General features: G+C 42.2%; 1 protein-coding gene across 1 annotated transcript in view; it reads left to right on the forward strand.

The window, feature by feature from the left end:
• The window catches only part of LOC308671866 (sialic acid-binding Ig-like lectin 13), a gene marked incomplete at its 3' end in the record, with an annotated part of 17837 nt that extends 2671 nt beyond the window's left edge, over positions 1-15166 (forward strand). The window contains exons 2-8 of the mRNA XM_081334349.1: positions 6738-6876; positions 7012-7362; positions 8924-9217; positions 9726-9776; positions 10950-11204; positions 11541-11634; positions 14815-15166. Of these exons, the coding sequence (XP_081190475.1) occupies positions 6816-6876; positions 7012-7362; positions 8924-9217; positions 9726-9776; positions 10950-11204; positions 11541-11634; positions 14815-15166 (1458 nt within the window). The 5' untranslated portion in view covers positions 6738-6815. The remainder of the gene's footprint in view (positions 1-6737; positions 6877-7011; positions 7363-8923; positions 9218-9725; positions 9777-10949; positions 11205-11540; positions 11635-14814) is intronic.
• Positions 15167-15703: the final 537 nt, after the last annotated feature.

Below are 15703 nucleotides of genomic sequence, written 5' to 3' on the forward strand. Positions count from 1 at the left end.
AGCAGTAACCATTCCCAGATTATATAATGAATTTGCCATTCTGATAATTAGATATATATATTATGTATATATGTATACATATAGGTGTGTGCAGGGCTTTTTTTGTCATAGAACGCCCAGAACGGAGTTCCGGCACCTTTTTTGGATGGAACCTTGTAGGGTAGGCAAGGTGGGTTGTATGACATGTGTGAGTTCTGGCACCTTTTTCTTTTACAAAAAAGCACTGGGTGTGTGTGTGTGGGGGGGGGGAAGAATCCAGAGAAATAAATATTTTGGGGAATATTAAAAAAGGCAGAATATGTTTCCCCAAAGAAATAATGGAGAAGATCTTGAAAAAGACAGAAACCAGACCCAGCCCCTCTCTCCCAGGCAGAAACTAGGCAGAAAACATTTTTTTTTAAAAATGCAGATGTAATAATCCATTCAGGAAGGTTGGAGCCAGGAAGCTAGAAGCTAATGAAATTAGGAAGACAAAGACCCCTAAAATCTACATAAAGGTAAAAAGGTAAAGGTTCCCCCACACATGTGTGCTAGTCGTTTCCGACTCTAGGGGCCGGTGCTCATCTCCGTTTCAAAGCCGAACAGCCAGCGCTTGTCCGAGGACGTCTCCGTGGTCATGTGGCCGGCATGACTAGACACCAAAGGCGCATGGAACGCTGTTACCTTCCCACCGTAGTGGTCCCTATTTTTCTACTTGCATTTTTACGTGCTTTCGAACTGCTAGGTTGGCAGAAGCTGGGACAAGTAACAGGCGCTCACTCTGCTACGCGGCACTCGGGATTCGACCCGCCAAACTGCTGACCTTCTGATCGACAAGCTCAGCGTCCTAACCACTGAGCCACCACGTCCCAAAATTTACAAACCCCCACTCAAATTCTAAGGACAGGAAACATAATAGGATTAACCCACCAATACCAAAAGGATGCATTCAGACTCAGGTCAAAGTACATGACACAGGAAATACAAAGCCTCAAACAGGAAGAACTCCAAATACAAAGCCCAAAGGAGATATAAAAGCCCACCACTCCCTGCTACATGTGGTTAGGATTCCCAGAGCCATCTTTCTGTCTGACTCTACTCTTCAATAAACCACAACTTTCTTTCTAAAGCAGTCTCCATTTTGATTATTCCCGGCTTGGACTGGACCCTGATGAAGATTTTTCTTTCAACATGTGTATATACATGTATGTATGTATGTATGTATGTGTATGGTCTAGTGGCGAAGATGCTTGCCTCCCACTCAGAAGGCTGAGAGTTCAATCCTAGGTAGGGGCAGATGTTCTCTCCTAGGGCTCAAAGCAAAAATGTCTACTGTGAATTCCGCAGGGTGTCAGGAAGGGCATCTAGCCAGTAAATGCTCATCTCCATTCAGTTGTCCCGACTCTACCAGGGATTACTGGGTCATAAAAAGGGAGTTTGTATATATTATCAGAATGGCAAAACCATGTGCCATCTCATGTTATATAATCTGGGAATGGTTATAGGCACCCTCCTTTTTTAATCCAGCAGGGCTAATTTCAGAAAGGATAATTCAATCAAGTGAGCATCTCAAAGTGTTAAGGATTAAAGAGCGTTTTGAAATACTGTTTCTTTTCCAGCTGGAATTAAGAGTCTTTTCACTCCTCTGATGTCTGCTTTGGGTCATTTATTTAAGTACTTCCTAAAGTGGTAATCCCTGGGCTCTTTGCAAGAAGTAAAAGTGATGATAAATCCTGCCTAAAATTTGCACTTTTGTGTCTGCTTTAACCACGAATGTGTGCCTGGTAATATTTTTTCAGAATCCTCCAGAACTTCTCACCCTTCCATTGCTTACAAGACCCTGAAATTCTCAAATGCAGACATACCCCTTTTCTTTTTCCTTTTCCAAAAGACACTTCCTGTGCTCTCCTTTCACATATATACATGCTTTATTTTCTATCCACACCCATCATGTATGCTTAGAAGACTGGCATATTGTAAATTATATATTTGGAATGCTTGTATATAAAATGTTTGCAACGTATTATATATTTAGAATGCTTGCATATAAAATGTTTATAACATATAACTATGAAATTTGCAACAAGGAAGGCAAGACTTATGACATTAAAGAAACCTTCAAGCCTCTTATGAAATCTGGGCAGACACACAATTTCTAACCTCTTAAGGAACTTAAGCATAGTAACTGAATTCAGAGTACATGCCTCTACATTCACTGGGGATTGGCTTGCATCCAAGACACATTTATCAGTAAACAAGCCAAAGACAATGGGTTTTTCATCTGAATAGGTATATTGAGAATAGCAGCTTAGTGTGCAGGTAGGGTTACTCTTAGATGTTGCCAAACCATAACTCATTGCAGTAGAAGTCAACCATGACTTACAGTGAAAAATTCTCCATTCTGCGGTCCAGGTATTATATTTATAATTACAGCCCTAAAGAGAGATGAACTATAGCAAGCGTAAGATTGAGACACATCTTAGGCTTGTTAGTTTAAGCATGTTTAAAGGAAGGTGACAGATAATTTGACGGATCTTTATTTATAGTGTATTATAACCATCTGCAGTGTCCTCTTCCTTCTCTTCCTCCTCCTCCTCCTTCTTGAAACTGTATTCAGGAAGTTTGATGGCACCATAGTTTGAGAATAGTTTGCAACATGGTAGTGTTGGGAAATTCTAGGCTTCTAGATCTGAATAGGAGCAGCTGAATGATACGATGTGGAAAAAGTACATAACATTTACCACGTGGATCAGAGAGAAGTGAAGCTGAGTGGTGGGCAATTCCAGGAGACCAAAGCAAGCAGACTTTCACAAAGTAGGCACGAAGACTTTGGGATTCTGTGTTGCAAGGTTGGTGAACTACAAATCCCAGGTGCCCCGGAGGTAAAGAATCTTAGGTGATGCATGTTCTGAGGCCTTCACAAAAGGGCAGTTTTAAAAGGGGATTAAGGCAAACTTATGAAGGAGAAAACCTCTAATTAAAAGAATCATTTTACTACTGACATGACAGACTAAATTACGGATAGTCCTTTGACTTATGACCACAGCATTTCTGTTGTTAAGCGAGACATTTGTCAAGTGAGTTTTGCCTCATTTTATGACCCTTCTTGCCACAGTGGGTGAGTGAATCACTGCAGTTGATAAGTTAGCAACATGGTTGTTAAGTGAACCTGGCTTCCCCACTGGTTTTACTCGTCAAAAAGTTGAAATAGGTGATTGCATGACCTTGGGACACAGCAGCGGTCATAAGTATGAACCAGTTGCCAAGCCTCTGAATTTCCATCACATGATCATGGGGATGCTACAAAGGTCATGTGAAAAATGGTCATAAGTCACTTTTTTCAGTGCTGTTGTAACTTTGAATGGTCACTAAGTGAACCGTTGTAAGTCGAGGACTACCTGTAGTGTCCGTATAAATTAGGATTATGACCTCATGGCTTGCCTGCCAGCTTCCTAATTTCCTTACTAGGCTCCGCTGGAATCTAGATGAGGCTCGTGTGGTGAACGGTGCTACCATTTGTAAATGGGATGGGTGCTATCTCATCTGCTGTTGTCAATCTTTTATCATTTATCATTCCTAAATCGCACATTTAGTTCTGTCCCCAGTTCTAAAGAAGTAAGAATGAGAGTCAGAACAGGTCTTTGTGTTTCTTCTGGGCTTCTTTCCTTGAAGCAACTGGTAAAAATTAGGCACTGTGCAACAAATGTAGACCCAAGGTATTCTTCAACGCAGCCACTCATATATATGCCTATAAGAGGAGACCGCTCTTTGCTGCTTTCATAGATCCTACAGCAGCATTTGATACTGTAAACAGGGAAATACTATGGAATAAATTGACATCTCTTAAAATAGAACCTAGATTGCTAGCTTTGGTTAAAGCCCTTTACACTAGTACCAGTTTGAAGGTGCAGTATGGGGTTAATGGGGCCCTGACTAACAGGATTCATACAAACAAAGGGGTAAGACAAGGGTGTATCCTGGCCCCATTATTATTTAATCTACACATTAATAACCTGCCAGTTGTTAATGAAGGATCCCATGGTACATATGCTGATGATCCTAAATACATACTGTAATAGCTTGCTCTATGCCGCAGAAGACTCCTGCGAGTCCCTTGGACTGCAAGGTGATCAAACCGGTCAGTCCTAGAGGAGATCGATCCTGACTGCTCTTTAGAAGGCCAGATCCTGAAGCTAAAACTCAAGTACTTTGGCCACCTAATGAGAAGGAAGGACTCACTGGAGAAGAGCCTAATGCTGGGAAAGATCGAGGGCAATAGAAGAAGGGGACGACAGAGGATGAGGTGGCTGGATGGAGTCACTGAAGCAGTAGGCGTGAGCTTAAATGGACTCCAGAAGATGGTAGAGGACAAGAAGGCCTGAAGGAATGTTGTCCATAGGGTCGCGATGGGTCGGACACGACTTCGCAGCTAACAACAACAACAACATGCTGACAATATGATCCTATATCGTGTTCACAAGTACAATTGCTTCAGCTATTAAGAAGGCTTAAGTCCTATTGCCAGGACAACTCCCTAACAATCAGTAAATCTAATTCAAAAATCATGGTGTTTGGAAAACATTGTGAGAAACATAGATGGCAATTAGATGGTGAACCAATTGTACAGGTTAACATCTTTGCATACTTAGGCATAATGTCTTCCAAGACTGGATCTTGGGCTTGCCATCATCAATGGAGCACCCTTAGAGCAAAGGCTCATTTGAACCTACTGCTTAAATTAAAGGATCATAGTTATCCAGGGTCCCCTGTTCCACTAATCAGAGTATATAAAGCTAAGGTCACTCCTACGCTTTTGTATGGAGCAGAAGTTTGGGGTATATACCCAGTTACAACACTAGAGCAAACACAGTCCCAGCCCCTGAGATGTATTCTGGGCATATTTTAGCAACAATTCCCATTTTAGCAACAGTTCCTATTGCATAAATAGGACAAGAGGGACAGAAGAATGGAATTGGTTTAAACTGGAGGGATTTGGAGCAAAAGTCTAATATTGGACAGCTGCTATGCAGGAATCTGTTCTGTCCAGTTGTCTATCCATCCTTTCACCCTTTCACTCACCTTGTGCACACTCTGTCTGAAACAACAGTGGAAGTCCCCTTAAAGTCACATTCCTTTCCTCTTGTGACCAGAAGTGCCCATTTTGGTTACATAAAAATAGAATCCACAGTCTGGATATTAAAAACAGGGTAAGGTATTAGTTCCACTTCTCCAAAGGTCCTTATGCAAGAAGACTCTCTGGGATGGTTGGTTTAATTTGACACCCTTAAACCAGCTCTCTGATTTGCAGAAGGAATTGATTGAAGGTGGCCCAAATAATAAACATAAACAAATGACAGGGTGAAAATCATGCAACGAAATAAACTTCTGATGTGATCCCAAATTTCACAGAAACCTACTTGGACCCTTAAAAACAATACTAAGGCAAGGTCCCTTAAGGGTAGCATTTTGGTGGCCATTCCAGATATTAAGAGCTTTTCCTGTTCAAAAGTGATCCAGACTGTGTCTCTGCACTGCAAACGGTATCTGTTCTGATTTACTTTATCTGAAGGGGGAAAAAATAACATTAACAAAAACTCCAAAGACTTTTAGCCTAATCTGTGCCCAGGCCGAGTGGCTTAAATGTCATATTCTTCCAACCTCAAGGAAAACTACATCTAGTGCCTGACTTATAACCACAACTGGGATCAGAATTTCTGTTGCTAAGTAAGGTTTTTTTTTTCACTGAGTCTTGTCCGATTTGATAAACATTTTACCATACATCATTGCAGTTGCTAAGTGGACCATGTGGTCGTGAAGTGGACTGGCTTCCCCCATTGACGTTGCTAGATGTTAGAAGGCAGCTGGGAAGGTTGCAAATGGTGATCACTTGACCCTGGGACATTGTAACTCTCATAAATACATGCTGGTTATCAAGTGCCTGAAAGTTGAAGGCAATAGCACGTAGACTTATATACCACTTTACAGTGCTTTACAGCCTTCTTTAAGCGGGTTACAGAGTCATGCTATTACCCCCAACAATCTGGGTCCTCATTTTACTGACCTCAGCAGGATGGAAGGCTGAGTCAACTTTGAGTGGGTCAAGATCGGACTCCTGGCAGTCGGCAAAATTAGCCTGCAGTACGTGGTGGCTCAGTGGGTTAGGACGCTGAGCTTGTCGATCAGAAGGTTGGCAGTTTGGCGGATCGAATCCTGAGCGCCGTGTATCAGAGTGAGCGTCTGTTACTTGTCCCAGCTTCTGCCAACCTAGCAGTTCGAAAGCACGTAAAAATGCAAGTAGAAAAATAGGGACCACTCCGGTGTGAAGGTAACAGCATTCTGTGCGCCTTTGGTGTCTAGTCATGCCAGCCACATGACCACGGAGACATCCTTGGACAAGCGCTGGCTCTTCGGCTTTGAAACGGAGATGAGCCCCTAGAGTTGGAAACGACTAGCACACATGTGCGGGGGAACCTTTACCTTTACCTTTACTGCATTCTAACACTGCGCCACCTTGCAGCGACCATAGGGATACTGCAACAGTCTTAAGCTTAAGGACTGGATTGTAAATCACTCTTTTTTTTCCCCATTACTGTTTTAACTTTGAACAGCCACCAAACAAATGGTTGTAAGTTGAAGACTGCCAGTACTTATCCAAGAGGAGAAGAAACAGTAGTTTTGAGTATCCGTCCTCTGATTCTCTCCTGGCTTCAATATTCTCCCGAAGGAACAAAGCTCATTCTGACCGTTTCTGTCCCCAGGTTTACCCCCTCAGGCTTCTTGGGATCCTGTTGCTGAGTGCAATCTTCCAGAGAGGCGGTCGTTTCAGGGATGAGAAAATGGGCTGCCCCTTTGAGGCCTTCTTCTTCGGGCTAATTTCAACATCGTTGCTTTGGAAAGGTACGAGCTTGGTGGGAAGGTGAGAGGCTGACTCTTGAGGCCAGCCCTTGGATGAGTTCTCCTTTCCAATGATGGAAACGGGACGGGATGTCGGTTACTGTGTAGCTGAGATTCTTGTTTTTCCACTCTTTGCAGGTGTGATACCTGCCAGAATAGAAGGGTATGACCTGAAAGCTCCTGATTACGTGTTGGTAGAGGAAGGGCTCTGTGCCGTTATTCCCTGCAATTTCACTTATAATAAAGAGCATGCCAATCCCAATAAAAAATTGATTGGAGTTTGGAAGAAAGGAACAGAGAATACGGATCCTATTGAGCTGTCTCAGGAGCGCTTTCAACTCACTGGGAATCTGACCGCAGGAAACTGTTCTCTCCTCATCTTGAACGCCCAAAAAATTGATTCAGGGAAATACTTTTTCAGAATGGAAAAAAAACCTAAGGCCCTTTTTAGCTTTTACAGCTACGCTAATCCATACCTGAATGTGACAGGTGAGTACCTGGAAAATTGTTCGGCCTTTGTCATCAACACCCCTCCCTCTGTCGTTTTCTCTTCTTGTTTTAGTTCTGCTCTGATAACGCTTTTGAAATCATTATATACAATGGGATCAGATAATAATTGTTTTGTACGCTGATGGTCTTCTTGGATTGTTGCATGCTGTTCAGAGTTACTTTCTGGCCATATGAATTTGATTAATACATGAATGAAGAGGGATGGGTTGGGGTTGCAGATAACAACCATAACGTGCAAGAATGAAGCCACTAGCAGATGAAAGAATTTCCCTTTGTCTCTCTTTGTCTCTCTTTCACACATAGACACAAACCCGAGAAAAGGTTTCAAGCAATCTGATCCGCAGAGAGCCACAGGCTTAGACTCAGAAGCTTCGAGGGGTAGTGAAATGCTTCAGGATAGCATGAATGTTTCCTTAGTAATAGAGATGGGTGCCCCCACCCACCACCACCCTGGCCTTGGTTTCACACATCATACTAAGCTGGATTTTGGTTTCTTTGATTTATGCTAGTGAGATGTGTAAACCCGCTTGATGTAATTGATAGTACAGATTTGCCACGTGTGAAAAGCCAGTGGTGGATTTTCTGATAAACCATGGTCAAAAGCAATCGGGTCTTAGCACGAGGGTAAAAAAAAAAATCAGCAAAAGAGGGAAAGAAGCACTAAGACTTTTGATCAACAGCTCACCCTTGAAGATCCTCCTGAAAAGTCTTTGGAGATGGGTTCCCTGCCCTCCTTTGGCATTTCCTGGCCCACTGGATCTGTAACTCTGCCCTTATAGACGGACACACCAAACTTCTCAAAATTTGACGAGGGCTTCCTAGGGCAGTGATGGCGAACCTTTTAGAGACCCAGTGACCAAACTGCAACCCCAAACCCACTTATTTATCGCAAACTGCCAGGGCTGCATCAGCATTGTGGTGCCCTCAGGGGGTGGGGGGTGTGGTCCACTGGGTGGGCGTGGCTGCAGTGGTCACAGCAGACTGGGTGAACGTGGCCGGGGCCAGTCCCTCGCCATCTCCGGGGCATCCCCGGGGGCCCAACACCGCTTGCTCACTTACTTACTGCCCTGTCGCTTCCAAATGCCACATACTCGCTACTCTGGCGAACTCTGCTGGGGCAACGGCGTGCATGCCCACAGAAAGGGCTCTGAGTGCCACCTCTGGCATGCGTGCCATGGGTTTGCCACCACTGTCCTAGGGGATTCATGAGATGCTGACAAACATGGATTCGTGCATGCCCCAAAGGTGCTTTACTAAAACTGGAGTTTCTTGGGGGTTTTTTTCTTTGAAAATGTTTCACTTCTCCTCCGAGAAGCTTCTTCAGATGCTTCTTGGATGAGAAGATGCTTGAAATATAGAATCTCTGTGGTCATTCCTGGTTGCATAAAATCTTGTACTCCAAGAGAGGATAAAATCTCAATGGGGTCCATCTCACATGAGAGGCATTTGGGAAGGAGCCTGAAGAGCAAGCCCAGTGGGTAGGTAAGAATGTATGTAGTCCTGGAGTAACTTTCTCCCGATTCCTCTCTTCTTTTCTTAGAAAGACAACCACCAGAAATACAGGCATTGGGGACATTGCGGGCAGGAAATCGTACAAACATCACCTGTGCAACCTTCGCAAGTTGTAGTCGGATGCCTCCAAACATCACCTGGAGTGGCTTTCCCGAACCTCACAACTCTCATTTGCAGCTGAACGGGTTCCAGATCTACAGCACAGTGCTGAATTTCTTACCTTCAGTTACAGACCACCAGAGGAATCTCACCTGCAGGGTCAGCTACGAAAATGAGAATAAATTGGTTCCTAGAGAGACAACTATCCAACTGAATGTTGCCTGTGAGTGATCATTTCTAGGTCTGCCTAGCTTCAAACCCTAAACCCCAAAGCAATTTCCGTTTGAAGGATGGAGCTGTGTCGCTGGTCCTTTGCATCAGAGAGTCAAGTCCCACAGTTTGCTGTTCTCTCTTTCCCTCAGCCTGGCTCCCTTTGAGAGGTGTTTTTCTTCACTAACTTGTGGGGAGAAGGGGACAATCGGAGATTCCCTAGGGCAGGGTTTCCCAGCCTTCCCAACTTTTAAGACGTGCGGACTTCCACCCCCAGAATTCCCCAGTCGCCATGCCTTCACATCTTAAAATTGCTAAGGTTGCGAAACACTGGTGTGGACATTATAATATCAAAATGGCGGACAGTTCTTTGCATCTTATAACCGAAAAGGGAGAGTGTTGAAGAAAAGAGGTTGGGATACCAGCTCCAGGAAATCAGCATATGTAATTGGTGATCTGACTGTGTCCAAATCTCAGTTGGAAAGGATTTCTGAACAGGACGATTTGTTTTTCTCTTACAGTCCCACCGCAGATGGTAGTGATCGAGGGGGAGCATTTTCACTCCAATAACAGTAAGTTGCATGATTCTCCCAGCAGCCATTTGCTCAGTAAGGAGGTATCAAAAAGAGGCAGAAAAGGCTAGCGGGAAATAGAACAAAAAGAGAAGATCTTTGCGGACCAACTGGCATTTATTTATGATGATTACCCTGCCCCAGGGTCAAGTGATTGCCATTTGCAATGGCAGCATGATTGACTTAATAACTGCAGTGATTTGTGGTAAAAAAGGTTATAAAATCAGGTATGACTCACTTAAAAACCATGTAGCTTAACAATGGAAATTCTGGTCCTAATTGTGTGGTAAGTCAAGGACTACTTATATACCAATATTGTTCAGAATTGCCCTGGAAGTAAGAAGGAATTCAAACTGCTGTCCATTTCAAATAACTGTTTTTGCCTAGATTGTCTGTCTGTCTGTCTATCCATCCATCTCCATCTATCTATCATCTATCTATCTATCTATCTATCTATCTATCTATCTATCTATCTATCTATCTATCTATCTATCTATCTATCTATCTATCTATCTATCTATCTATCTAATCTATCCATTAATATCTATAATCTATTCATCTCTCTATAAACTATCTATCTATCTATCTATCTATCTATCTATCTATCTATCTATCTATCTATCTATCTATCTATCTATCTATCTATCTATCTATCTAATCTATCCTATGTCTATCTTTCCTGTCTCTGTCCTATCTATCTATCTATCTGTCTGTCTGTCTGTCTGTCTGTCTCTGTCTCTGTCTCTGTCTCTGTCTCTGTCTCTCTGTCTCTTTCTCTCTCTGTCTCTTTCTCTCTCTCTCTCTCTCTCTCTCTCTCTCTCTCTCTCTCTCTCTCTGTCATCTATCTATTACCTTTATTATTTAAAAAAAAATAACTCATGGTGGTGAACATACATAATACTCCTTCCTCCTGCAATTTTCCTCACAATGAGAGAGAGTGACTGGCCCCAAATCATACTTTTCCTAATCTAATTTTGTATTTACTAATTCAGGTCTCAAATTTAGGAGGCAGCCATGAACAAATCGCACGAGATAACATCAGTTTCTTCTCCAAATTGCAAACTAAGACATTTTTAACCTATTGTTGAAATCGATGCATATTGGTAAAATCATCCAAGCAAATGTTGAGATTTCTGGGCATTGTCTTCTCAGTGTCCCTCTTGAATCTTGCAGGTCAGAAAAACTTCACAAGCATGTCTCAGCTCACGGTACAAAAAGGGGACCGCATCCAGCTACTCTGCACGGCGAAGGGCAACCCTTCGCCCAATGTGACTTGGGTTAAGGGAACCCAAGTCTTGGAGAGACCATCCCAAGCCTTGAATGTCTTAAAGCTTTCTGATCTTATGTTGAAGGATGCTGGGAAGTACACATGCCGAGCAGCCAATGCTGAAGGCTTGGCTGAAGCATTCCTCGAACTCTCCATGACAGGTATGTGAGGCATTCTTGAATTTACTCAGAGGGGTGAAAAAATCTGGAATTTATAGCCAAGAGCTGGATGGAATTTTTGAGAATGTTGGGGCAGGATTATTTGTTTCTAAATTTATTTTTATGTATTTATACCCTGCCTTTATTGTTATTTTTATAAACAGCTCAAAGTGGAAGACATATCTAATGTTCCTTCCTTCTCCTTTTTTTCTCTACAACAACCACTCTGTGAGGTGGGTTGGGCTAAGAGGGAATGAAACTGGCTCAGTATTAAAATCCAAACTGGATTAAAAAAATAACAAGCTATTGAACTCTATCTGTTCTTCTGTGCATCCAAAGACCCAGAGAAAAGCCTGCTTCTTATAGTGACTGGTGCCTTCGTCATGCTTGCTGTTATCGTGCTAATCACTGGGATCATCCTGGCTTCTGAAAGGTAGTTAATTGTGGGAATTTGTTTCTGGATTGATCAATGAATGACGAGGTTGCAAATATATGTTGGAAGATAATGTCTTCAATTCCAGGATATCCTTGTTTGGCATGTTTTCTACCTTATTTGTAAAAATAATAATAAAGGTGGGATATAAACAAACAAGCAAACAAATAAAATAAGCTATGGTTCTTCCTTAGCACTTGTAAAATGATAATAGTTATTCTGTTAGCACTGTTATATTGTGGAGTTTCATGTCAAGCTTACTTTTTGTTTTGGAGGTTTTTAAGCTGAATAGAGTCAGACATGACTGGAGGAACACAGAAACCTTGTAAAATTGATTTAAAAGGTAGGTAGGTAGATAGATAAATAGATAGATGGATAGAGATAGATAGATAGATAGATAGATAGATAGATAGATAGATAGATAGATATAGAGACAGAGACATAGAGACAGAGACATATATATATGCTTCTCCCAGAAGAAGGAAGCTGAAGCCACCAGCCTGAGGATGACGGATGGGATTCCGCCGAAACGTTGCTCCTACACCTTCAATTCTACGTGGGAAAAACCCCCGAATGTCCAAAGATCCACATACAAACACCCGCGAAAACCTCAGAAAACATATATATATAGTAGTCCGGTGTGACTACTGCCTGTTCGATGGCCTTCAAGATAGGCTGAAACAGGAAATAAAGATTTGCCCCATGTTTGAGGCCTAGCAAGGTAATCTAAATAGTTAACAAGTATTTGACATATATATATATATATATATATATATATATATATATATATATATATATATATATATATATATATATATATATATATATATATATATATATATATGTAAGTCAAGGTGCTGGTGATGACCTATAAAGCCCTAAATGGCTTGGGTCCGGGGTATCTGAGGGAACACCTGCTGCCGGCATCAAGTTCCCTTCGTCCTGTGCGCTCCCACAGGGAGGGCCTTCTCAGGGTGCCGCCGGCAAAGGATTGCCGGCGGGCAACACCCAGGGAGAGGGCCTTCTCTGTGGGCGCACCTGCCCTTTGGAACCAGTTACCCGTAGAGCTTAGGACTGCCCCTGATTTTCGTTCATTCCGCCGGGACCTGAAGACCTGGCTCTTTGAGCTTTCCGGCCAGGACTGAGGATTTTTTTAATTTTTTAACTTATTGTAATTGGGTTTTTAATCAGAGTTACAGGGGGTTTAGATTTTAATTAAGGAAAATTTAATCAATTTTAATTGTTATTAATTTTTGTATTGTAATGTTGTTTTAATTGCCTTGTGAACCGCCCTGGGTCCTACGGGAGAAGGGCGGTATATAAGTTTAATAAATAATAATAATAATAATTGATTGGAACTTTCCAGACACTGTTTTTCCTCCAAATAAATGAGTTCATCTAGATGGTGCCCTCTCACAGCATCAGTGCTTTGATCAGAGGCATCAAGATATTGGTAGCACAAGACTCAACAGCTGGCAGCCTTGATTTGAGACCTCCTGCCAGCTTTTATAGCCTCAGCTCTCTTGTATGATATTATTGCTCTATGCATTGGCAATTCCTTCTCCATCATCCTACGCCATTAAAATAAGAACTGGCTATAAAGATTAACTCTCTCTCTCAAAAGTTGACTTACAAGACGTATATAAATTTCCTATTATGTTTTAGAAACTTCTTAAATTTTTTATTTTGTTCCTATGAGTTTATGTACCCTTGTCAGTGTTTTATTGTCATTAATATATTTCTCTCTCTCTCTGCCTGTTCTTTCTTTCATTCAGACATGAAGAAATCTATGAATTCCCACTTCACTTTATTAGTTCCCCACATGCTTAGTTGATTATTGTCTGGAGTATTATTAAGTCTGGATAATCTCCGTTCATAAAGTACACAAGCTTTCCTTTCTGACAGTAACAAATTATTTAATTTTCTCTGGCAAAGTTGTTCTTATTTATAACTGAACAAATTAAATATGCTGTGTTAGAATCAAATTATACTAAGGAAATCTCGAAGAGGAGAGAAGCCTCTGAGTTTTTGCACAAGACACTAACCCTTAATTTGGATTGTTTAGTTTGTTATTTACTTATTTATTTATCCAATTTTATATGGCCACCCATCTCAGGAAAAGTGACTTTGGGCAATTTACCATTTCCCCCCCCCCCATTTACTTTCTTCTGCTTTTTCTATTAATTCTCACAATTTGCTTGCCGCAGCCCTAAGGTGGTATGCAACGAAAACCATCACTCTTTTAAACTCAATTTTATTCCCTTTTGGATTCCTGCATGGGATGGAAATTCTGTCCCCTTCTCCTTTATCCTACCTTTTCTTAATTTTTTTTTCTAACCCTGCAATACACTAACATCGTTTCCATTTTGTACATTCTTGCCACTCAATGTTTCATGCCTATTATTAAAAAGATGATCAGGAGACTGGAGGCTAAAACATATAAAGAACGGCTGCTGGAATTGGGTATGCGTAGTTTAACGAAGAGAAGGGTGAGGGGTGACATGATAGCAGTCTTCCAATATCTCAGGGGCTGCCCCAAAGAAGAGGGAGTCAAGCTATTCTCCGAAGCACCTGAAGGCAGGACAAGAAGCAACGGATGGAAACTAAGCAAAGAGAGAAGCAATCTAGAACTAAGGAGAAACTTCCTGACAGTTAGAACAATTAACCAGTGGAACGGGTTGTGTCCAGAAGTTGTGGGTGATCCAACACTGGAGGCTTTCAAGAAGAGATTGGACAAGTCTGAAATGATGTAGGGTCTCCTGTTTAGGTAGGGGTTTGGGTTAGAAGACCTCCAAGATGCCTTCCACCTCTGTTAATTCTTTCATATACGACAATCAGAATATGGAGTCTCGTTTCTAGAATTAGTATATAGGGCCATAATTATCTACTGGAAAAGCAAGCACTTTCCCTCCTTGTGCAGTGGTTTAGCTTCCTTTACGCACATCCTGTTACATAAATTCCAGCCCTATGAATCAGCATCCCTGCTAGCGAATGTGCCTCTGCCTGGAGGGAAAGGATATCTGCAAAGGTTTATATTGCTTGCAACAGGGAACTTTAACCGAGCCCAGACAATCTGCTCTTTAAGCAGCAGCATGCAAAAGAATTTATTTATTTATTTATTTATTTATTTATTTATTTATTTATTTATTTATTTATTTATTTATTTATTTATTTATGCAGATACCGGAGGAAGAGAAAAACGGCGACTGACTCAGAAGCAGGAAACACCATAGCGAGTGTCAAGGTTTGTAATGCTTTCTCTCTCTCTCTCTTTTTTTTTTTACTGCAACTCACACCAAGGGCATTTTGCTTACCGCGCAATCAATCCAGAGCATCTCAAATGGATTGCTGGCCTTTTCTCTCCCTCATCTTTGCAAGTCCACAACTTGCCAGGACCGGTTCCCCCCCCAAAATGGGAGATTCAGCTTTGAGGTGCACCAGGTCACAGAGCAAGCTTTGCTCTCCCTTCAGCCTTGGCTGGGCTTCGGCTGAACTTCCCTTTAATCAAAGCAACTGCCTGACTTCTTTGTGACCAGCCTTCAGGAAGTCTTTTGAGACGGCTGGGTGGGGTAACTCTGGGAATTGAAGTCCACACATCTTAAAGTTGAGTTGAGAAATACTATGGCCGTGGTGGCGAACCTATGGCACGTGTGACACAGGTGGCACGCAGAGCCCTTTCTGTGGGCACGCGCGCCGTCATCCCAGTCCTAGGCCTTCAGCTGGGTTTTTATAAAACCTTTTTGCATTAGGCCTCTGCCGCCATGTGCAAAAGAAAAGAAAATAGTTCAATCAATCAATTTCAACTTCTCGCGGGGAAAAAAAGAACTCGCCAAGTTGGAATCGATTGATTGAACTTTTTAGTCCCACCCAGTCTGCCATTACCACCGCAGCCACACCCACCCAATGGCCACGCCCACCCAATGGGCCACACCCAGCCCATTGGGTACACCCAACCAATGGGCCACACAGATTAAGACACTGCTAAAGGATCTCTCCAACACCTTTCCCTCCCCTTCAGCCATTAGCCATGGAAGTAAGAGTTGTAGCTTAGAAACATCTGGAGAACTCT

The sequence above is a fragment of the Vipera berus genome (assembly GCF_964194415.1).
Source record: "Vipera berus genome assembly, chromosome: 9".
NCBI lineage: Eukaryota > Metazoa > Chordata > Lepidosauria > Squamata > Viperidae > Vipera > Vipera berus.